Source organism: Rhinichthys klamathensis, unplaced genomic scaffold, assembly GCF_029890125.1.
Source record: "Rhinichthys klamathensis goyatoka isolate OS25496 unplaced genomic scaffold, OSU_Roscu_1.1 h1tg000281l_1, whole genome shotgun sequence".
Taxonomy (NCBI): Eukaryota; Metazoa; Chordata; class Actinopteri; order Cypriniformes; family Leuciscidae; genus Rhinichthys; species Rhinichthys klamathensis.
The window spans coordinates 2465732-2489439 of NW_026606800.1; the positions used below are offsets into that span (position 1 = coordinate 2465732).

At 36.7% G+C, this 23708-nt stretch overlaps 1 protein-coding gene across 4 annotated transcripts in view; it reads left to right on the top strand.

The window, feature by feature from the left end:
• efr3bb (EFR3 homolog Bb (S. cerevisiae)) overlaps nt 1-21905 on the top strand; it is a 40893-nt gene extending 18988 nt beyond the window's left edge. For all 4 annotated transcript variants that reach the window (XM_056269274.1, XM_056269272.1, XM_056269275.1 and 1 more), the window contains 22 exons: nt 3654-3730; nt 5781-5908; nt 6023-6173; nt 7673-7794; nt 8259-8408; nt 11382-11516; nt 11846-11924; nt 12407-12542; nt 13426-13584; nt 13677-13788; nt 14103-14154; nt 14261-14433; nt 17340-17415; nt 17517-17678; nt 19174-19305; nt 19424-19491; nt 19815-19942; nt 20381-20472; nt 20802-20850; nt 21004-21110; nt 21221-21270; nt 21370-21905. In XM_056269274.1, the coding sequence (XP_056125249.1) occupies nt 3654-3730; nt 5781-5908; nt 6023-6173; nt 7673-7794; nt 8259-8408; nt 11382-11516; nt 11846-11924; nt 12407-12542; nt 13426-13584; nt 13677-13788; nt 14103-14154; nt 14261-14433; nt 17340-17415; nt 17517-17678; nt 19174-19305; nt 19424-19491; nt 19815-19942; nt 20381-20472; nt 20802-20850; nt 21004-21110; nt 21221-21270; nt 21370-21475 (2444 nt within the window). In that variant the 3' untranslated portion in view covers nt 21476-21905. The remainder of the gene's footprint in view (nt 1-3653; nt 3731-5780; nt 5909-6022; nt 6174-7672; nt 7795-8258; nt 8409-11381; nt 11517-11845; nt 11925-12406; nt 12543-13425; nt 13585-13676; nt 13789-14102; nt 14155-14260; nt 14434-17339; nt 17416-17516; nt 17679-19173; nt 19306-19423; nt 19492-19814; nt 19943-20380; nt 20473-20801; nt 20851-21003; nt 21111-21220; nt 21271-21369) is intronic.
• The last annotated feature ends 1803 nt before the right edge of the window (nt 21906-23708 follow it).

Here is a 23708-nt window from a genome sequence, read left to right on the forward strand (position 1 = left end):
AGAGTGACCACGGTCAATCTGACTGCAGTAGATGTGAAAGATATTAATAAAAATTATGTTAATTCAGCCAGCTCACATACCTGTATTTACTTCCTGTTTTCGTTCGAAGTCCACAGTAGTCGATTGTCGAGTTCGCGCGCGCGATCATTAGTTATATTACTTTACCAATGATCGCGCGCGCGATCATTAGTTATATTACTTTACCAATGATCGCGCGCGCGAACTCGACAATCGACTACTGTGGACTTCGAACGGGGCAAACTTGCCCCATTGAAGTCAACAGGGTGCGAATTTTAAAAAGAGGATAACACGGTGTAGGCAACACCGATTTTTGTCGTTTTTGTCTGTACTGACAGCACTCCAAATGTACAAAAAAGTGAGCTCAATGTTAAAATTGACCGGAGTTCTCCTTTAAGGGTGTTGCATATAATCCCTAAACTGTTCTCTAGGTGAGGGAAACTGTTAAGTTTTGCGGAATAAAATTCTGTTGTTGCCATGGACACGTTAACAGCATAACAAAGTGGCCGCTCAGATCTTTATTCCTGCCCATTTCTCCTGCATCCAACACGTTGATTACAAGAACTCATTGTTTGCTTACCATCTATTCGCTTCACCTGTGACTGGTCATACTGTTTTGGAGCTCAACTCAAAATTATAACTACTGGACCAACTGCAGAAAACATCCCTTCTGTTGAGCCTTGATTGGTTTTTAATCATGAAATATCATTCACAGCAGTGCATTTACAAAAATACACACTTTCCCCTTATTCGTTTTTTATCAAATTTGTGATGTTGTGGAATAAAACTTTGAACCGGTGCAATATACACAGAAGTGTAAACTATGTGGATTGTTTTCGCCTTTAGGCTATATCAAGGAAGAGCCAGCTGTGTTTTCATGTATATTTATACTCATATGTGGCATGTGTGTCGGTGGTGTTTTGCTTATGACGTTGAGCTGAGGCATGTGGCGGATCACCGTTTCAGTGAAAACGGAGCAGCCTGAGTCTTGACTAGCCAAGCAAGAGGCCAGTGCCTATCATGACAAAGGTTAAAGTTTGTGCTTGGGCTTCATTGGCATGACAGATAATACCACTTCTGCTTTGCCAAACCAGCTGCAGCTTATCAGCAGACAATGAATAATAAAAGATGCATAAATAAAGTTTTCTGCTTTAAAGACTCTCTCTCTATGTCTGTATCTTCTAGATGGAGATTTAATGAGTGGGAGAGAGACACAAGTGTGAAACACAGCTGTTTGTGAGAGGGTGGCTGTCAGTGTGGTGCCATCTCTGTCTGTTCATGTGGGTTTAGAGTCACGGCGCAGTGCAGCAGCTCCTCTTCACTCACGTGGCAGCAGCTATCAGCCTCCAAACCCATTATCATAAAACCTACAAACCCTAGAGTAGTCAAGCCAACTATGGAAATTCTGTCATTTACTCACCATGATGTCTTTCCAAACAGGTGTTTAGCAGAATCTCAGAGTTGCTCTATTACTTAAAATTAAAGTTGATAGGCTTTCAAGCTCCAAAAATGACTAAAAAGCTTCATAAACGTATCATGGAAGTAGTTCATAAGTCTCCTGAAGCTGTGTGTGGAACAAACTAAAATTTTGACTTCCAAAGTCTTTATTCAATGAAAATGCACACTATTCACACTGGTCAAAAGGTCAGGAAGATGTTTTTTTTTTTTTAGCTAGAATGAATTAAATTGATCAAAACTGACACACACTGAACACATTTGTAATGTTACAAAAGATCTCTATTTCAAATAATGTTTTTTTATGAACTTTCTATTCATCAGAGAATCCTGAAAAACAATATACAATGGTTTCTACAAAAATGGATTGCAGCACAACTGTTTTAACATTGATAATAATAAGAAATGTTTTTTAAGCACCAAATCAGCATATTAGAATGATTTCTGAAGGATCATGTGACTGAAGACTGGCGAAATGATGCTGAAAATTCAGCATTGCATCACAGGAATTAATTACATTTTAAAATATAATAAAATGGAAGTTGTTTTAAATTGTAATAATATTTCACAGAATTACTGTTTTTACTAAATAAATGCAGCCTTGGTGAACATAAGAGACTTCTTTCAAAACTTAAAAAATATCTTGCAGATATTTTTAGAATGCAAACGATAGTGTGTGTTCCACTGTTTTTACAGTCTTCTGAAGCCATAGAATAGCTTTGTTTCAGAAGACGGATCAAAATGTTTAGTCATTATTTTCAAACAATCTTCCCCTCTGTAGCAGCTTTGAAATTGCATTCCTTTTAGAGGACTTGTTTGCTTTAAGATTAAAAAAAATGGCGAGGATTGACTTCCTGTGTGTTGTAAACAGTTGCATTGCAAAAAATTTGAATATGCTATTTACAAGAGCTATTTTCAACGAATAATTACGTTTTCCCTTTCATTGTATTCAGATAAGCAGCTTGAATATTCTATTTCTCCTTTTGTGTTTTACGGACAAAAGGAAGTCATTCACATTTGAAACAACATGAGGATTTAACGCACATAAATGGGTTCAACATAAATGGGGACATTTGAAGGCAATAGTTGAGTTGAGCAGCAGGGTTTTCTTTGAAGTCAAAATAGAGCAAAGGCTAAAAATAGAGACTCCTTGGCTCTTTTTTTTCTCAAACATTCATTTTAGTGGAACAGATCAGAAAAAAACATTCACAGATCGGAAGATTTTCCTCTCAATGACGTCGTTTAGAGATTAAGGTCTTTCTTTTCTCAACATGAGCCAGATCTCCATGAAATCTGTTTGTTTGTTTTTTCCAAAAAGGGATTTTATCTTACCATAGTTTTCGGTTAGCAGTGTGGAAGAAAACACTTCATGCAAGTTATGCTTGCCTCCAGAAGTTCATTGTTTTGCCGTCACGCTGTTCAGTAGGACACGTGTGACTCATCACTGCTGAGATGCGTGGGCCAATCGGATTGCAGATTTCCCCTCTGCATATTGGCAGCCAATGTCAGATGATGTGTTATATGTTGCATGATTTTCCTTAAGGTTGTCTGTGTTTGACAGATTTCTGACCTACAGGAAGGACCGTCCACAAGCCCACACACCGCCATGTGTACATGTCCTCAGTTATTGAAGTTTGCCTCCTTGGTCCACTAATAGCTTGATGTCCTGTTGTTATTTTTTTCCCTATCCAGGGTCATAGCCAGAAAAGGTGTGGAAAACTGGATATTGGGAGCAAAAAATTATTACAGTATTGTCAGCGATAAATATTTAAAAAGGCTTATCTCACATTTGAAGAAATGTTGTAAGTTTTAAGATGACAGCAAGCAGGTTGCGTACTTCCATGTGGGCCTAACAAAACCAGTGCTTGTGAGGAATATGATATTTTGTCAATATCTTGAGATCGCTTTCTGTGGTGTTGATGACAACCCAGAACCCTTTTTATGATGCCATTTGTGGGCGCAAATTAGCTGTCTTCCTAAAATCAATGGCACTTTTCTTACAGAAATTAATCCTTAACCACATTTCTTCTTGATTTCTCTCTCTCTCTCTCTCTCTCTCTCTCTCTCTCTCTCTCTCTCTCTCTCTCTCTCTCTCTCTCTCTCTCTCTCTCTCTCTCTCTCTCTCTCTCTCTCTCTCTCTCTCTCTCTCTCTCTCTCTCTCTCTCTTTCTTTCTCTGCAGGGGTGTGTGGTTGTTGTGGGGCACTGAGGCCACGCTACAAGAGACTGGTGGACAACATCTTCCCCGAAGACCCAGAGGTTAGGACATTCTCTCTCTCTCTCTCTCTCTCAGCTCCATCCTTTAACATGGTCATTTACACTATCGCAATCGCAGAGAGTCTATTTACAGTCAAACAGCCCTTGTTCGCCTCTCAAACCACCTATTTACAATTGCCTTGATGCTCTTGGCAGATGCTTGCTTTCCGAGACCACTTAAAATAAAGTGTGTAAGAGGCAATTACCTAAGCAGGTGTCCGAGGATATGAGCCAGGAGCGGATCCACTCGCACTCGCAGTCTTTGCTGAGGCAGAGTTCAACACCATTTTATGTTATTTGCTGAGATATCTGAAATGTCTCCTTCAGTTCATTTTTGTGAGCCTATGTGCTGCAGTAATCCAGCAAATTAGCTGTGTTCAATGTGGGTTAAAACCAGCAGGGGTGAGCATTACAATAATAGTCTTCCAGCTACCGAACAACTACCACTAGTAACATTAATCTATAGCACCAAAAACTGTCCATAGCAATAGATGAATAGATGAAGTACTTTCCACATCTCCATTTGCTAAATAATTTTTTCTCCCTAAAGTTTGGATTAAGTGGTTGACTCAACTAGTCAGTTAGGTCATTTACAAGGTTATCTACAATGTTTTAGCTTTAATATTTCATATTTATAGCAGCAATGCAAATGAGTAGCGGAACCAATGGGTAGGTGAGTTAAAGGGATACTCCACTTTTTTTGGAAATAGGCTCATTTTACAACTCCCCAGAGTTAAACTGTTGAGTTTTTACCGTTTTTGAATCCATTCAGCCGATCTCCGGTTCTGGCGGTACCACTTTTAGCATAGCTTAGCATAACTAATAATCAAGAAACTTTACTGCCGTACCATGAGTGCAGCAGGCGTAATGATATGACGCAGCGCCTGAAAATAGTCCCCAGCTGCGTCATATCATTACGCCTGCTGCTCTCATGGTACGGCAGTAAAGTTTCTTGATTATTACGCAGGAATGAGAGTATAGTTGCTAGCCATATCAGCCTAGAAAATCGCAACTTTACATTTTCCGTCGGTCTTAGTGCACGATGTAACTACAGAAGAGTCAAGTTTTAAATAGGAAAAATATCGAAACTCTTTGGTCATTTTTTTTTTTAGAAATGCTAATGGTCTTGTCCACTTCAATGATGTATGCTAAGCTATGCTAAAAGTGGTACCGCCAGAACCGGAGATCGGCTAAATGGATTCAAAAACGGTAAAACTCAACAGTTTAACTCTGGGGGAGTTGTAAAATGAGCCTATTTCCAAAAAAAGTGGAGTATCCCTTTAAGTGAGATGATGACTTGTAACAGACTGTCAACTCACTAAAACAATTTTAGAAAAGTTGCATTTCTAAATTCATCACCCTTTAAAAGCACTATAGCCATCAAAGCACCACTTTTATAGCAAATCCGCTGTCTTCATTTCAAGACAATAACTGTCGCTACCTTAGGTCACCTGGTGTGACTGTGAGCAATGTTCCCATTACTATGCAGAATCTGTAAGTCTTCTTTTGGGATAAGTTTGTGCAATTATTTATGTATTTATTTGAATATGTGTCATTTGCCCTGTTAAAGTGTGTTCTTGCATAATTTCTGTCTGCACTATTTTTAATGCAAATATGCTTCCCATGTAGGGATACGCAATATAATGGTACCATATTAATTACTGGCTGATATTAGATTTTTTTTTCTTTCTATATTGAGTACAGTATATTGAGTCTGTATTGAATGTTTATTTATGCATGCTCATTTTCCCTTTTTTTAATTTTTTAAAAGACTAATAAATAATGCTGCTAAATGCCATCACAGGAATAGATAAAAAAGAAAACAGTATTTCACAATATTACTTTTTACTGTATTATCAAAAACATTAAATCTTAGTGACCCCAAACTTTTGAACGATGTATTTTATTTTACAGTTTCTCAAAGGTTTTTCTATATACTCTAATGATCATCAAGATCAAAGGTTGAAACAAAACTGGATATTTAATTCTTACCTATTCCAGGTCTGTTGTGGTTATTGATTGTTTGTGTGTGTGTGTGTGTGTGTGTCTGTAGGATGGGTTGGTAAAGGCTAACATGGAGAAGCTGACTTTTTACGCCCTATCAGCTCCTGAGAAGTTGGATCGGATCGGGGCGTACCTGTCTGAGAGACTGTCCCGTGATGTAGCTAGACACCGTTATGGGTACTGAAATTTATAAGGCTGATCTGAGACTTCCCGTCTTGTATTTTGTAATACAACTCTTTGACTTTCTCCTGTTCCTCCTGCCTGTATTCAGTGTGTGTTTTGTCTCGTCAGGTACGTGTGTATTGCGATGGAAGCCCTCGACCAGCTGCTAATGGCCTGCCACTGTCAGAGTATCAACCTGTTTGTGGAGAGTTTCCTGAAGATGGTGCGAAAACTCCTGGAGGCTGACAAGCCCAACCTGCAAATCCTGGGAACAAATTCAGTACGTACACACTGTTGTATGGTAGTTCACTGACACAAAGGGTAAAGCACTGAACTTCAGTCACTTACTCTTCATGAGTGCAATTTCCATAAAATTTTTGTTTTACAAAATCCTTGTCCAGTAATCACAAATGACTGGGATAGTAAAGAAAATTCCTAAAATCTAAATTATCACTTTTTGTAACATTGTGTAAATGTGTGTAATATGTCCCTTTTAATGTTCTGTATTTAGGACACCATGTACATACTATATAAAATATGTACTATGTAAAATGTACTATATAAAATATTTATATTTATGTTTGCTGATAAACATTGCAGATGAGCCACAAACACACACACACACACACACACACACACTGCAGTGCATCCATCTAAATGCAATAAAGAAATGTAAATAAAATCAGACTCAATTATAGATCAAAATGAGTAATCTATGGCATTGAACATGCACCCACATACAACATAAAATGCAGTGCTTAAACTCAATGTGACTAACCCATTTTAGTATATTCTGTATCACCCATAACCACCTTAGCTACTGCACACTGCAGATATCAGTCACATATAAAAGCCCTTTTTAAACTGATTTAATGCTCAGTGGCGTTTCACAATGACCTTATTTATCTGGAAATGCTTTAGGATAGAGATGCGTTAGTCAGAACTGCACCCACATCTGTTCTCTGATGGGTCATTTGGGTTCTGCAAAGGCCGCATCACATAATAAGAAGGAAATGTAGGTCTAGAGTTTATGCAATTATTCATTAATAACAGATTTAGTATGCAGGCGCTAGTTTAAAATGAGTCATTAAATCATCTTAGTGACAGGGTCTCATCCATCAGTTCTCTACCATTTCTATAATAAGGCATTTTATTTTTGTTTTATTCATGGCCTCAGTGATCTTGACTCAAAATAGCTAAATCTAAAAATAACCTAAAACCTGTCAAATGATAATAGATTGGGTTCCTTTTTTAATCTGAAACACTAAGTAAGACTTAGTATGTTACAGATTTGTTGTTAATGCTCATCAAATATGAATATAAATGCAAATATGTGAAATTATATGTGAATATAATATATGATACATGGTTTAATAACATTAACATTTAAAAACATATAAGTATTTGAATGAGCATAAACTAATGACCCTGTCCTAACCTTAAAATAGTGTAATAATGTTATTAATTTAATCAATTTACTTCCATGCAGGTGAAGTTTGTTCCTCTATATGGATATTTATTATTCTTGGTTGTAGGTGTCAGAAAAGCTTTTATTGTTCAGTAATGATGATGAGGTCGACCGAGGTTAATGTAGAACAAAATATTACGTTAACATTTAATCTTTGTTAATACTGTCTTATAATCACTCACAAGCTGGCCCTGGTTAGAGCAGCATTTGCAGTCTTTTCAAGGAAATGGGTTTTTAACCTGATTTGACTTTGGTTTTCCTGGCTATGTAATTAATTAGTTTATTTTTATTGAATTGCTCTTGTTTTCCAGTTTGTGAAGTTTGCTAACATCGAGGAGGACACTCCCTCATATCATCGCAGTTATGATTTCTTCGTGTCGCGGTTTAGCGAGATGTGCCATTCCAGCTTTGAGGACCCTGACATCCGCACCAAGTGAGAGAACACACATGTACTGTACACGTCTGACTGTGTGCAGTCAATCTAGATAGATAGATAGAACATTTAATAGAATATAACTATATACTGTATACACTATACACCTTATTTTTAACATAAGAGCATTGCCATTTGTAAGTTAAATGTTCAAGGCTTCCAGTGTCATGTGTTTCCAGTTATTTTACCTATGCAAAAACAGTCTGTTATGCTGATTTATATTGCAAATTGGTATTTATCATATTAGTTTAATTTATTATCATACTCATAAACACACTGTTTTGTTGCACAAATATTTTCACCATTTACTGCACTTTGTTATTCTTATAGTTATTTACCTATAGCAGAGCTAATGAATCAGAAGTCTTGCACATTCACTGAAAACTACTTATTTCCACATAAAAAAAAAAAAAAAGGTGGATACACACGTTTTTCCAAACTAACTGAGTACTTCCTCATCTCAGAATCCGAATGGCTGGCATTAAAGGTCTGCAGGGAGTAGTGAGGAAGACCGTGAACGATGAGTTGCAGGCGAACATCTGGGACCCTCAGCACATGGACAAGATCGTCCCCTCGCTGCTCTTCAATCTGCAGTCTGGTGAAGGCACAGAGAGGTGAGAGTGTTGGGCTTTAACTAGTTTATAATTGACTTCTATGGGATATAAACTTTTCTTCCTCAAGGGACACTTGGCAGCTCTCAAAGCTGAATCCTCCTTTGAGCTGCATCATTTAAATTGACTAATTACATATCATACAATTGGAAATCCAGCAATATAAGCTGTTACGGCAGGCTCGCAAGCTGTGACGAAGGAGGCAACACATTGGATAATGATAAAAAAGGACTGACATTTATTAAAGTAAGAGGAAAAAAATAGGAAAAGACAAACTAAACAAAACAAACAACTGAAAAGGGAACAAAAACGGCACGAAGAGGGGAGCGCCATCACAACTGAAGGGAACTGCTCAAATTGCCGGGGTCAGCTCCAACACGGGGTCACTCCTCAGTCATAATGACGTCACTCACCCAAAGTCCATCCTGCAAAACAAACAGAGAAAAACTAAGCAAACACACTGGGTTTAATACAAATCTGTATGAAAGTATCTTTCAAAGTCTTATCCAGTAATCACCCATTATCCAGATAGGTTCAGCCATTAAGTCCCATCCATTTCTAGGACCATTTCATGCAAACTGCTATTCTGTGTGGGTGAGAAGCAGCATCTTGCTGTCTTTGCACCTACAGTCAGATGCCTACAAGTTTGACATTATCCTATGGGACACGATTGTCCCTGCTGACTCAACTCTGAGCCAAGTGGTTGGGAGGAGGGAAACAACAAAAAAGGAGAAGAAGCTAGGAACAAGCTAGGACTGAGGTCACAATTATGTCAGCATAGCTGCAGTTATCATGTGAATCTATAGTTTCCTTTGACTATTACCGCCGGTAATATATTTGAATGGACTGCTCTGCTTTAAATTTTAATTTCTGTCAAATGTTAAATCAAATATTTGTAGATAGTTTATGAAAAAAAAAAAAATTGTATTATTTAATTATTTTGCCATGAATATAATTTTTGATGCTAATATGGCTATAAAAAATAAATAAATAAGATATATGTGACTATATGAGTAGGGATGGCCGGTATGACCACTCATGGTATTAGTACTTTCATACAGAATCTCAGTAGCACCATATATATCACAATATAGTTTTTTTGCTGATAATTCAACAATTATTTATATTTTGTATAACCATGTAGAAATACCTATACTATCATTCAAAAGTTCGGAACATTGAGATTTTTTAATGTCTTTAAAAAAAGGCTTTAAGCTCACCTAGGCTGCATTTATTTGATCAAAAATACAGTAAAACAATAATTTGTAAATATATATAAATATATTGTAATTTATTCCTGTGATGGCAAAGCTACATTTTCAGCATTATTACTCCAGCCTGTCACATGATCCTTCAGAAATCATTCTAATATGCTGATTTGGTGCTCAAGAAATATTTATTCTCATCAATGTTGAAAACCGATGTGCTGCAGATATTTTTGTGGATAATAAAATACTTTTTTAAGATTCTTTGCTGAGTAGGAAGTTCAAAAGAACAACATTTTGAATTTGGGGTTTCACAGTCTTTTTTAAAATTATTTTCACACCTGTACATCATTTAAATTTTGTATTGATATGTAAAGTTGTGGCGTTTGAAACCATAATTGATCTACAGCTACACCGCACCAAATGTGAGTGGTGTGTTGTGAGACGTCAAACTAAATTGTTGCCATTATAATCATCAAAGACCAGTCTTTGTTGATGTGCCCCCTATGCAGCCATAATTACACCGCAGGAAGAGACTTTAATTACCCCTTTTTGCTGTTTGGTATGTGCTAATTGCCGTTTGATGTAAAGGGCAGCTGATAATTAACTCATCCTGTCAGATGTGCACATTTCAGATTGGCAGAACAGCAGCCACAGCAGTGGACTAAAACACAGTGTGTTTGTTTCTGGTAAACTAAACAGTCCAGCATCCTTCTGGATGTGTGGCGAGAGGCATTTAGCTGAAGTGAGAAGAGCTTCTGCAGATTTCGACAGTCGTCATGCGGTTATATAACCGAGGGACCGTGAGCAGAGCAGCAGACTGACTGACAGCAGGGTGTGTGAGGGCAGAGGAACAGTGTGATTAATTAATGATGAGACGAACCCTGTGAGACCCAACGCTCTTTTTCTGACACAGACAGTGAAGCTCTCACAGGACGTATTCCTTTATTTATGACATATTGTCAGACTTTCAGGGTATTTTCTCAATCTCTATTTTCTATAAAAAAAAAAAAAAATCAGAACATACTTAAGATAAATTTACTTGGGAAGAAAAATATGTATGATGACTTAATATAACTCATGTGACTATAGCTGGACTGTCCTGCTTTTTATGTTCATAGCATAGGCAATGGTTTTATTAAGAAATTTCAATAGTAGATGTTTTTTAAAATGTTCAATTTATATAGTTCTAATGTTGTAATTTAAATATATTAATATATTGTATTATTTTATATATATTATATTGTATTTTTAATTTGAGATTTTCATGCTTATAAATTACACAAACACGTTTTGTCTTGTTTTATTGTATAAAACAAAGCCCATTAGAACATATTTAATGTTTTACTTTAGAACGTACTTAAGAATTACTTAAGAAGCAAATTATGTATGATAATAAAACTTGAATATGGCTAAGTGGAGATTAGCCAATAATGATAGAGGTCATTTTACATTAGTCTTATAATTTCAGTATCAAAAACAGACAGTTTAATTTTAACAGTCAGAGAAAATGTCTAAATTATGAGGTCTTTAATGCAAGAATCATTGCCTAATATTAGAAGGGCACTGCTGGAAATTTGTTAATTTCCTCTTTAGGCCTGTTGTCTTATTGAATTACTGGTGGTCTTTTTCACTTTTAAACACTCATTTGGTGATTTGATATGTCAGTAGTTTTTTATTCAGCTTCTTCTCCGAAACCCAAGCTCTTTTTCAATTCTCAGTTGAGAAGAGCTGAAAACTAAACGTCTCCCTCTTTCTGTTTCCTGTGCAGTCGCTCTCCCTCTCCGCTGCAGGCCAGTGAGAAGGAGAAAGAAAGCCCAGCTGAGCTGACGGAGCGCTGCTTTCGGGAACTGCTGGGCCGTGCCGCCTATGGCAACATCAAGAACGCAGTCACCCCTGTGCTTATGTAAGAGATCTGCCACACATCACGCCTGTCAGAATAGGTTATGAAATATATATTTTTTCATTTATGCTGGTATTTCTTTAGTTTTTAAGGTATAGCTGTATTCTTACATTACTTCCAAGTTAAGATTTAGGAAATTTGCTTTATAATTATCCAGTCTGTTAATGTTGGCATATTGATTAAGAGTAACTCAAGAATATTTAAAACTCATCTCAGTTCTGGATTATTTATGAGTTCATAATTAATCTCACTTCGGGTGGTGTGAATCTCATTTTTCAGTCGCTTCTGGCTTCATTTCTCTAGCTCAAGCTCTCTCGGTTCTCTCACCGCAGGCATCTTGATAATCACTCTCTGTGGGAAGGCAAAACATTTGCAGTGCGCTGCTTTAAGATCATCATGTACTCCATTCAGGTGAGTTTAGTCCTTAATTGAAAAAAGAATCTAAACTTTAATAAGAAACTTTTTATAATTTATGTACAGCAGATCTATCATATTATATTATATTATAGTATACGTATTATATTATAGTGGTACAGAAATTATACACACTTTCTCATACACACACACACACACATATATATATATATATATATATATAAGGTTATAATAATAATATATCTTAATATATTTTATTCTTGGGGTGCTGAACAATTCACTTAAGATATTAAAAACTTTTAATCACCAAGAATACCAACAATTGGGCATCACACACTCAATGTGAATAGTTTTACTTTATATTAATATGTTATCCAATTCTGTTTAGTTCTGATTATTAGTGATGCAAAGATTATCCTTATTAAAATATTTGAATTTAATTACATTTTTTAATAAAGATTTTTAACCTGGTCATTTAAATCTCTCTTCTTTTTCTCTCTTTCTTTCCATCCCTCCAGTCTCAGCATTCTCATCTGGTCATCCAGCAGCTCTTGGGCCATTTAGATGCCAACAGTAAGAGCTCAGCCACAGTGCGTGCTGGGATAGTGGAGGTCCTTCTGGAGGCGGCTGCCATCGCTTCCAGTGGCTCTGTTGGTGGGTGTGGATTTACAATGCCGGTTAAAATGAATCACGGTCATTATTATACTAAACATTAAGTAGTGTAGCCAGTATAAAGCTCATTGCACAGGAACAGAGTGGTGTCTTCTGAATATTTATGCACAAGCTATAACATATATCACATATTTCCTGCCTATGCTCAGTATCTGGGTCACTTTCCCCCAGACGTTAAGCTGCTCCTCTGTGAGAAGAGAAGTGTGACATTGCATCTGACCCAATCTAGATTTCAGCCAATAATATACATTTTTATAGCCAGACTCTCCTCTCTGACGTCAAGACAGTGCTCACACCTAATGTCCCGTGTGAAAGCCCTGTCACACTTCTTCTGGCAGCACTGCTGCTGACCCAAGGGGGCGGCGCCACCTGCAGCTCGAAACTAACTCTGAGTCATTTCATCCGATTCATTTATGTGAATCAGGTCCTTTTGGACATTTTGAAGATTTAAATGACCTGGTTAAAAAAAATATTTTATTCATTTGCTTTATCACTGATTTTATATATTTAAAAAATTATATAAATAATATAATTTTATATTTTATCATATTAAAAAGTATACTTTTTGCATCACTACTAGCATCATCAAAAAGAATTGCAACAAGAATTTTTTATTGCACTACAGAGTTTTTTGTCAAATATTTAGTTTTTTGAAAACTGTTCTTACCGCCCAGAAACTTATAATCGCTTTGCATATTGTTTTGATTAGTAAAAAGAGTGGGTGAAAATCAACTATTTGTTCAAAAATTGGACACTAATATCTCTAGTTGTACTGATTTAGTCTACTCTGCTTAGCTGCAGATGGCTAATGTTAAAAAAGTGGCTGCATATATTAATGTGTGTGTCTGTTTGTTGCTTATTTTAGGCCCCACGGTGCTGGAGGTGTTCAACACGCTGCTCCGGCATCTGAGGCTCAGTGTGGACTATGAACTCACAGGATCCTATGACTGCACCAACATAGGCACCAAGATCATCAAGGAGCACGAGGAGAGACAGCTACAGGAAGCCGTCATCAGGACTATCGGTGTGTTTGTGAGCATAATACGACAGATATTTCACGGTCTTCTTTAAGTTTCTTTATTTTTCATTACTATGGTCTGTGTCTTTTGAAATAAGGCTCATTTGCAAACACGTTACCCACGTATCAGTGCTCGGAAGTGATGCTGTTCATCATGGGAAAGATCCCTATTCCAGGCATGCATTTCACACTGCCCTCTACAGGCTCAGGGTGAGCACTGCAGCCACTACATACTGTTTTTTTTACTAAGAAAATCCCACAAATTAATATTATTAAACATTATTGTGGTAGATAAAAGCATTTATGAGACATTACATTTAATAGACATATGTTTTCTTTATTTTCATACCATTGCATTTAAGTTCGTGGCAATTGTTGTTTGGCTAAAGTCTTTGCAAATCCGATTGTCTGAATTTTCTAAAAAGAACCCATTCAAACAGAATTACTGTTTTATTTGAAAGCTCGAAGGTCTTCACTTTGTACATTTTCTGAGGTGAACATCATTTCTTGTGTCTGTACTGCAGGCCTGAAGGAAACCGAATGATCCAAGTCATGCTGTTGAAGTCCTTGAGACAGGTAAAGTCTACCTGCTTGATGCCTCATGAAAGAGAATTACATCATAGCAAAGATTTGATGCTGCAAAGGTAATGTTTCTCTCTTCTTTTTTTTCTTCACCGTCCAGGTCACATGTGGTTTTCAGACGACTAACATGCTGACAGCTCTGCCCAACTCCTTTCTGGACCCATTGCTGTCATTTGCTCTGCTAGAGGATGCAGAAATTCGGCTGCTGGTTCTGGAAATTCTGGTCAGCCTCATCGATCGCCACGATAACCTCCCCAAGTTCTCCACCATCAGGTTAGTGTCTTTATTGGATTTAGGTCTAGGTGTTCTGATCATGGTGTATACACTACTGTTCAAAAGTTTTACATTTTTTCATGTTTGTTTTTAAAAGAAGTGTCTTATGCTAACCAAGGCTGCATTTATTTGATCAAAATACAGCAAAACAATAATATTGTGAAATATTATTACAGTTTAAATAACTGTTTTTTATTTGAATACATTTTAAAATGTAATTTATTCCTGTGATGGCAAAGCTGAATTTTCAGCATCATTACTCCAATCTTCAGGGTCACATGATCCTTCAGAAATAATTATAACCTGCTGGTTTGATGCTCAGGAAACATTTCTTATTATTATCATTGTTGAAAACAGTTGTGCTGCTTAATATTTTACGAACAAAATTTTATCAGGATTCTTTGATAAATAGCTGGTTTAATTAAAAACGATTTTTAATTAATTTATTTTAAAAAGGAATCTATTGAAACATTATAAATGTCTTTACCGTCACTTTTAATCACTTTAATGCATCCTTGCTGAATAAAAGTAATTTTTTATAAAGAATCTTACTTTGACCCCATTCTATTGGTAATATGTGCTGATGAACTAGGGGACTCTACTGGTCAGCTTCCATCTGCTAACACTTTAAGAGAGCATGAAATCTAAATTGACCCTATTTACTTGAATAATAAATGTCCTATTGTGCTCAGTTCATCAGTGCATATAATTGTAATTAATAAAATAAAATGTATGTAACCATTAAACAATTTATAACAATAATTACTTGCACTTTTCAATGACCATTGAATATTCAGTTTCAAATTTGAAAAATTTCACATTACAGGTAAATTCATTGTAGCGTTTATACGCACGTATAAATATGACTAATTATTATTCATAACGGATTATGATCAATAATTAATAATTTAATTATTTTCAGAATTTACTGTAGCAGAATCAATAGTATGATCATTTTATCAGTTCATCCAATGAACGGAAAGCATAAACAATTATTAATTCTAGGAAATATAATATCTTCCTGGCCAAGAAAGACTAATTCCCAGCTAACAGCTAAATTAAGAAATAATTCCAGGGTAAAAGCATAAGTAGCTTAGATCGCAGTTCAAGACAATAAATTCGTAAGCACATAACACAAGTAATGCTTTTCTTTTCAAATACAAACAATACTTTATTGATTATAAGCCTATGACTAACACATAAAACTAATATCTAACACAAACACACGCACACGCATTCATACAAGTTGAAGAAAGAAAGAGAGTGAGGAAGAATGGGTTTTAGGAGTCAGATGGTGAGATCCCAAGTTTCTATATGCACTTAAAAGACATGACCTGAACAAATCCATCAATCATCGATTTAACCCTTCTATCGTTTCTTAGGCAGGTTATTCAATTTTATATTAAACACCAGTTCAGCTAGAGTCAGGAGGCTACTTGCTTGTCCTTGCTTTGGGGTTCCCTTTTGTCGGTGTAAAGTGGTTTCCCGGGTCCGTTGCTTGGCTAGTGGTCTCCTCGTGCCTGCAAGATCTTGGGCAGCCAGTCACGTGGTGTGTTGGCGGATGGATGAAAGTCTTTGAAGTTGGAAGCGCGTTGCAGTCGAAACGTTTAAACGAAACTTTGCAGCAAAACTTAACTTAGAACCGAGACTTTTAACGGAAAAGAAAAGAAAACTAAGGAAAAGAAAGGAAAGTGAGACGAGTTAGATGGCTTTGATCTTGATTTGGGTCATTTGTCTTCGTTCGTCTACATGGTTACTTTAACCATCGTCGGCTCCACCCGGCTTGTTGTTCTGCCGAGATATTTTCCGAGGGAGAGAGCGAGGGCAAGAGAGTGGGCGAGAGAGAGTCATGAGCGCGTCACATGATGGAGGAAGAAGCAGCCAGCAAGAGAGCGAGAACACAAGAGATTCTGTGTTCGGGTCTAAGATTTTAAACTCAAAGTTGTCCAACCTCCCGGATGGGTTCTGGCCAATTAGAAAAGTGGCCCTATTTCATGTAAATCATGGGTTATCTATGATCTCCTTGTTATCCAGCACTAGCAGAGAGAACAATAGGCCACAATTTAGACATTATTACTACTATACGAATACAAAACATTTTACACAGATTTCAATCGAGCCATCTTTTGAATTAAAAACGTACAATCCTGCTGACATGAAGCACGACACACTTTCATTCACACCTCTAATATTTATAACAATTATGAATTGTTATGGCATCTAAGCATATTAGGCACACACATATAACATAGAATAACATAGAATTGTGCAGTTGCATGATGTTTGAATATAAGTCCATCGAGAATTGTTCTGGGATGAGTTTATGGATATTGGAGAATTGGAGGAAAGTCCTTATGTGTGTGTGTGTGTGTGTGTGGGTATCCTTATGGTCAGCATTTGTCACATCCGTGGTGTGTACCACGTGAGGGTTTAGTTCGCAAATGGTTTACTTCAAGACAAAGGGTAGTTTTGTATGTAACTCCACTTATCAGCCTAAGGAGACATAATAATTGATGAGGGGGGAAAAAAGTTAGCTCGAGACCCTGAATGGAGCAGTCTTATTCTTTGTGACCGAACACAAATTACAAGCAGGGTAAGGGTTCGAGAACAACGGGGACCTGTTTCTTGATTGCGCAATGCGTCATAAACGAAGTTAATCAATCACCTGCATTGGGGCACCATATCACATGATTCAAGGTTTTGTGAATTAAACGTATATGTGTTCATATTTGTTCAGCAGTGAAAGGAAAACAAGCAGGATTCGGTCAGTCGCTACAGTGATTATGTATGACAGCTTCAATTGTGTTCGGTTTATTCACGTAGTCGCTACAGCATTAAAACTGGCTTTTCATGCAGGCTTTACTAGTTTTTCCTGTGGTTTCATGTGTCACTTTGTCCCCATGCAGTATCATCTCTGATATCTCTGTGCTTAAGCTCAAAGTGGACAAGTGCTCACGTCAAGACAACCTCTTCATGAAGAAGGTACAGCATTCTTCTATCCATCACTCATCTCCCCGTTGTCATGATCATTCTGATCTTATATGTCCAAAGGGCTGATGTTGTGTTGATATCTCTGTTTTTAGCATGCGCAGCATCTGTACAGACACATTTACCTGTGCAGTAAGGAACAGAGCAGCGTGCAGCCTCACTTTGAGAAGCTCTACTCACTCCTGGCCCTCATCAGCATGGAGCTGGCCAACGAAGAGGTGGTGGTGGACCTTATCCGCGTGGCGCTCGCTCTACAGGTGTGTTTACACTCCTAAAGTCCTAAAGTTTTGTGACTTTTACTATGAATATGTTTGCTCCTAAACAATGACAAAATGCACTTTTAGAAGATGTATGCATTCAAAATTTACAGTCTCAAATCTTAGAAAGTATTTTAGTCTGATTTGAACAACTGCACACATATAGTACGTCAGGGTCACCGATTCCAACCAGGCAGAATTAGGGGTTACCAAAATCCTTTACCTCACTCTCGGTCTGTCCCAATCGTTATGAGTTGTTATTTAGCTGTTGTGTCCTCTGTACTGGCCTGAATTTGTGTTACCTTAGTTGTAAATTTAAAGGGTAACTAAACACTAAACCAACTTTTTTAAATGAATGATCTGTAAGACTGGGGCTTTATTAGTGCTGTTCATTGATTCGAGTAACTTTTTTGACATTTGGGTATAAAGTGTTTTAATTCTACAATATATGGTGTAAAAACGTCTGAGTGCTGCCCTCTTCAGGTTGAACGGTGGCTAGTGCAGTTGAATTTTCCTATTGGATGTTTGCAGTAGTTCGTGACGGTAGCGGTGAGAGCTGACGTAAGCAGGTTCCAGCTTACCACGCCCTTGGTACAAGCTACCACATTTACATTTATTCACTTAGCTGACGCTTTTATCCAAAGCGACTTACAATTGCTATATATGTCAGAGGTCGCACGCCTCTGGAGCAACTAGGGGTTAAGTGTCTTGCTCAGGGACACATTGTTGTCTAGCAGTGGATTAGAACCCGGGTCTCTCACACCAAAGGCATGTGTCTTATCCACTGCGCCATCACCACGTCCATGGCAGTATAAAAACCATCTTGTTTCGTCAAAACCACTGTAGCGAGTCAGGAGTTGGAATTGCAACTATTGAAAACGATCAGGATAGAGTATCCGTTCATCCCCTCTATCTCCGCTGGGCTCCGCCCACTTTTCCAGCATTTTTCAAATATTGCCAGTTGGTGGAGTCAGGCTCTGACCAGGGGTTTAGTTACCCTTTAATATCTCTTTCTTCTGGCTGCCGTAATCGCTCTTTATTTTTTTTAATCTTTTGTAAAGTCATGGAAATTCAATATTAGTTCCTTTCTTGTGCTGATGGCACAAATGGGAACACATAAAAACTATATTTGCAATGGTCTCCATTACCCTACTATAGTTTACATGCGAGTCCATCAAACCACACATACCGGTAAACACACAACATGCACAAAGAAAACAAAACTAAACTATTAATCTTTGTCAGCTCTTTTACACAGAGTGTGAAATATGTTATGGTTCTATCTATTTATTGTCATATTTTTATTATGAAGCTAGATCATTTTTTCATTTATTTGAAACTCAAACTGTTTTTAAATTAGAAATTCAACATCACATTTTTGAATGTTAAAAATTTTGTTTTTTGTTTCATCATGACCTACGTGGTTTAACAAGGAATTCATAAAGACTTTGGTTTCAGAGTTTCTTCTCATCTTCCTGTGTTGCTTTCCTTCCAGGACTTGGCACTGAGCGGTGAGGAGGCGTTACCGGTGTATAACCGCTGTGCTGTTCATGCCCTGTCCTCTGCTTACCTCAATCTCATCAGTCAGCTCACCACCGTTCCAGCGTTCTGCCAACACGTTCATGAGGTCAGTGCCATATAGATGCTGAGCACAACCGCCTGATCTGTAGTCACTAACAGTTTCTTTTTATCAGATCTATTGCATAACCATTTTAGATGAATAAAATGTATTAACCTTTTTGCAGGTGATTGGAATGAGACAAAAAGAAATTCCTCACCTGTTACCTGAGGATGTCTTCGTTGAAAACCCAACGTAAGACAAACTGTTTAATGTTTTATATTATGCTCCATATTATTCAGCGAGAATTGCGGTTTCCACTTGAATATTAAGCAGAATCATTTTTTCCAACATTGATCAAAATAAATGTTTCTTGAGCAATAAATCAGCATATTAGAATGAATTCTGAAGGATCATGTGACTGAAGACTATAGTATTTTTACATATTTATTTAAATAGGTTAAGTTATTTTAAATTGTAAAAATCTTATGCATATTTAAATTGATTTATTTGATTAAAATACAATAATATTGTAAATTATATATTCTAAATTATGATTCCCTTGTATGATTTCCCAGGATTCCTAAGACACTGGAGAAGCTGGAAGGAGAGGTGTTGTTCCAACAGGCCAAGATCACTGAGGTTCTTGGAGGAAGTGGCTACAACACTGAACGACTAGCTACACCTTACGTCCCTCAGTTTACAGGTGCATGAAGGAGCATTTTGTGCCACACCATACATCATATAATTTCAAAAATTACCCTATTTTTTTAATAGATAAATTTTTCTTTATAAATGTCTTATTGTGTACAAATTATCATTGTGCACCAATCAAATCCCAATGGATAACCTGCTCTTCATTGTTTCCTGCTGAATATTCTTGAATTCTTCGAAACACGTCACATGGCACACTCTAAATGCACTGTGTGTGTCGTTCATATTGTTTTTAAGAAAACAATGTAATTCTTATTGTTGATAAGCGGCTACTCAGGCTTTAGCCAATGCAATCAAAGCATTTGCATTGCAAATGAACTGATTAGCTTAGTCTGATTAGTGTTAGCCTAAAGTTATTTCTGCTTATTATTAGCTGACTGACAGATATTGGTTGAGTAAACAGTTGATTAATTCCACCCTCTTCCCTTAGATGAAGACCGGCTGTCAAAGAGAAAGAGTGTTGGAGAAACAATATCTCTCCAGGTGGAGGAAGAGTCCAGAAACAGTCCGGAGAAAGAGGAGGTAAATGAAACCATACAACCCTTACAGGGACGTTTATGAAACATTTTTTACTGGTTACATTTTTTTTATTGAGGACATTTTCAGAAATTTGGCATTCCCACGAATAGCAAATCAAGCCAACACAGGTTTACCTAGTTAAATTTAACAAGACATAAAAAAAAAATGTTTTAAAATATTTAGCATTTTTAGATTAAGAATATATAATATATATATATATATATATATATACATATAGTTTTAATATATAGTTTTACCTTGTTCATAGATAGTCAGATATAGCTGACTTCTGGGGACAGCATTGCTCTGATGTATGTTTTCTTTTCCTACAGAGAACACCAGCTGAAGAAATCACTTTTGAAACACTGAAAAACGCCATCGGTGGGTTGATTTAATGAGAATTGAACTTTCTCTAAATTGTCTCTGCAGATATTTCCAGAACCTGCATGATGTAATTGTTTGTATGATTATTGCTTTGTTAACTTCTCTATTAGCTGAACAGTGCTAAAGTGTGTATGTGTGTGTATTCTCCAGTGGACAGTGTAGGCGTGGAGGAACAGGAGAAGGAACGCAGGAGACAGGTGGTTGAGAAGTTCCAGAAGGCCCCCTTTGAGGAAATAGCTGCCCACTGTGGTGCCAGAGTGAGTTAACTATAACTTCATGAAAATGTATTCCACTGTTGTCTTCTCTCACACTGATCAGCTCAATATTGTAATTTAGGGCTAATACTTGTTCGTCTGTTTCCTCCCAGGCTTCAATGCTGCAGAGCAAACTTAATCAAATCTTTGAAATCACGATCAGGTAGGTTGCAGCATGGCTCATTTCAAACATCAGCCGTCTCTGGTAAAGATGTTTGTGGTGATAAATCTTCTTATCTTTTTCGCTCTTTCTTGCTTGCAGGCCTCCTCCCAGTCCATCTGGAACCATCACATCAAGTTACGGCCAAACCCAGAGTCGCTCAGTTCCCGTTTATGAGATGAAGTTCCCGGACTTGTGCGTTTACTAGTGCAGCTCAACTCAGGATTCAGGAACCTTCAGTAGCAGCCAGAGGTGCAGAGAGCTGGAGGGTTTTAACTATTCAATGATATTTTGATGTTATAATGCAGGAGAACTAAGAGGTCATCCCTCCTCTATCCTATAAACCTCATTGCTGGATTGTCCCATTCCCCGACCTATGCTGTTACTGTAGAGTGTACACAGTAACTGTTGGAAGAATTTTGGACATTTGGGTTCAGTTACACTGAAGTTTTCCCGATGTAAAAAATATTTCCCACATATTCTTAGTTATTCTGCTCCTCCATAATAAAATCAGCTCACATATATGTATTTGGGCAAGTATTGAAGCAAAATTCCAACTCAACTGGGGCACAAAACCTATTAAGAACATGTCCGAGTAATATTTCACCCCAAAATAAATAAGTAAATTATATTTTGAACATTTTAAAAACTATTTTAGGACCTTTAAGATTTATTTTGCATTGTATCATTATTTTCATGACAATTAAGCACATTTACCCCAAATTCTCATAATTGTAATTTGAGAAAAACATTTTTTTATTGTAAATGATGTGTACATTTATTGTAGGAATATACTGTCTTTGACTATGCGTATTACAGTGCATTACAGTAATTCCTTATTATAATAAAACTATAGTAAAATCACCATTGAGACTAATGAGAATTTTGAAAAACACATTACAATATTGAGACTTTTGGAGGTAAATATTATAATGCCATGATCATGATGCAAAAAAATCTTAATGGTCATTAAATAGGCTTCATTTTCTTTATGATCAATATATATACACACATTTTTTTTTTACTGTAGAATAAATGGTGACCACATTTTGTTCAGATGCTTTTTAAAGGGGAGTTTCATAGAATAAAAAGGGGGAACTTCCCCGTATTGAAAGCTCTGATAAATTGTGACAAATCCCAAACAACCTACAAACCTTTCTACCAAGAGTTTAAATGCAATTAGTATCAGTGAAGTTAATTTATTGCACAAAAAATCTCTGAAATGATTTTTACTTGTTGGTGCTAATTTTTGTTTCTAGTAGTTTGAACATTTAGTGAATCAACTTTGTATTGTTTTCTTTAAACATTGGTAGCTAATGTTTATCACACAGTGTTCTGCAGTCTGTGTAGATATCTGGAGTTCGTATCACTGGAGGTGTGACGCCTGTCTTGTGTGTTAAACACTTTTGTCACTAAGTGGCGTTAAGGAGCTCTCTGGTGCTCAAGGAACTATTTAATTACCGGTAACACTTTTTTCTATTTATCTACCCAGTACCCATACTCATTTGCTTAGCATCTGTAACCTGCTATGTTGTGCTTATTTTTGAGTGCTTCCACAGTCTTGTGGCATCGGACAATTTTTTAAAATTATTTTTATTTTGTAAACATAAGCATAATTTTTACTGTGTATATAAAGTTGCGTATAAGATCTATGAATATATGTAAATAGCTGTTTATTAGTTTTCGAATGCTCTGGTTTAGTCCTGGTTAGGTCATTGTCTGAATGAGAGTGTGTATTTCCTTATAATCATAAGTCAGTATGACACCTTCATTTTAAAAGAGTTTGCAAAATTCGTAGATTTGTTTTTGTGATTGACTACTAGCTCAAGGGTTCAGAGGCAAATGAAGAAAAACAGTCTATCAGGAACGGCAGCATTGCCATAAATCACACCTCTGGTCAAGTTGTGTGTCATCTGATTCACATAAAGCTCTGCAAATATCCCAGATCATGCCGAGAGATGACTGTTATTTTAGTGCTGATCTGTGTCTCTACATTTACATAATATTTAAAGGATAATATACAGCCAGGGTTTATTTTGCTATTGTGACCATCTGACTGTACATTATCCTGCTTATTAATTACTGCTAATAACCAAATAAATAAATATATGGATATGAAATATATTCATTTTGAGTATAAAAACTGCATTACAACGTAGAAAACTGTCAGACTAGCAACAAAACATGCAATGCAACAATATTACTATATTAATTTATATATTACGTTTAATCTGCAATCCAAGTTATATTTTTCATGGACTAGTTAGCTAACATATTTATCTACAATGTAACAAGTCTTCCTCTGTAATAAGTTCTCTCTCATCCAGCTCTTTGTGTTTCTTACCAGTTCATTGTTCTTCCACGCATTTTCTTTAAATTATTTTCTTGCTTCTATACTTGTCAAAAACGATAAACATGCCATGGTTAGATTCACAGTTTAG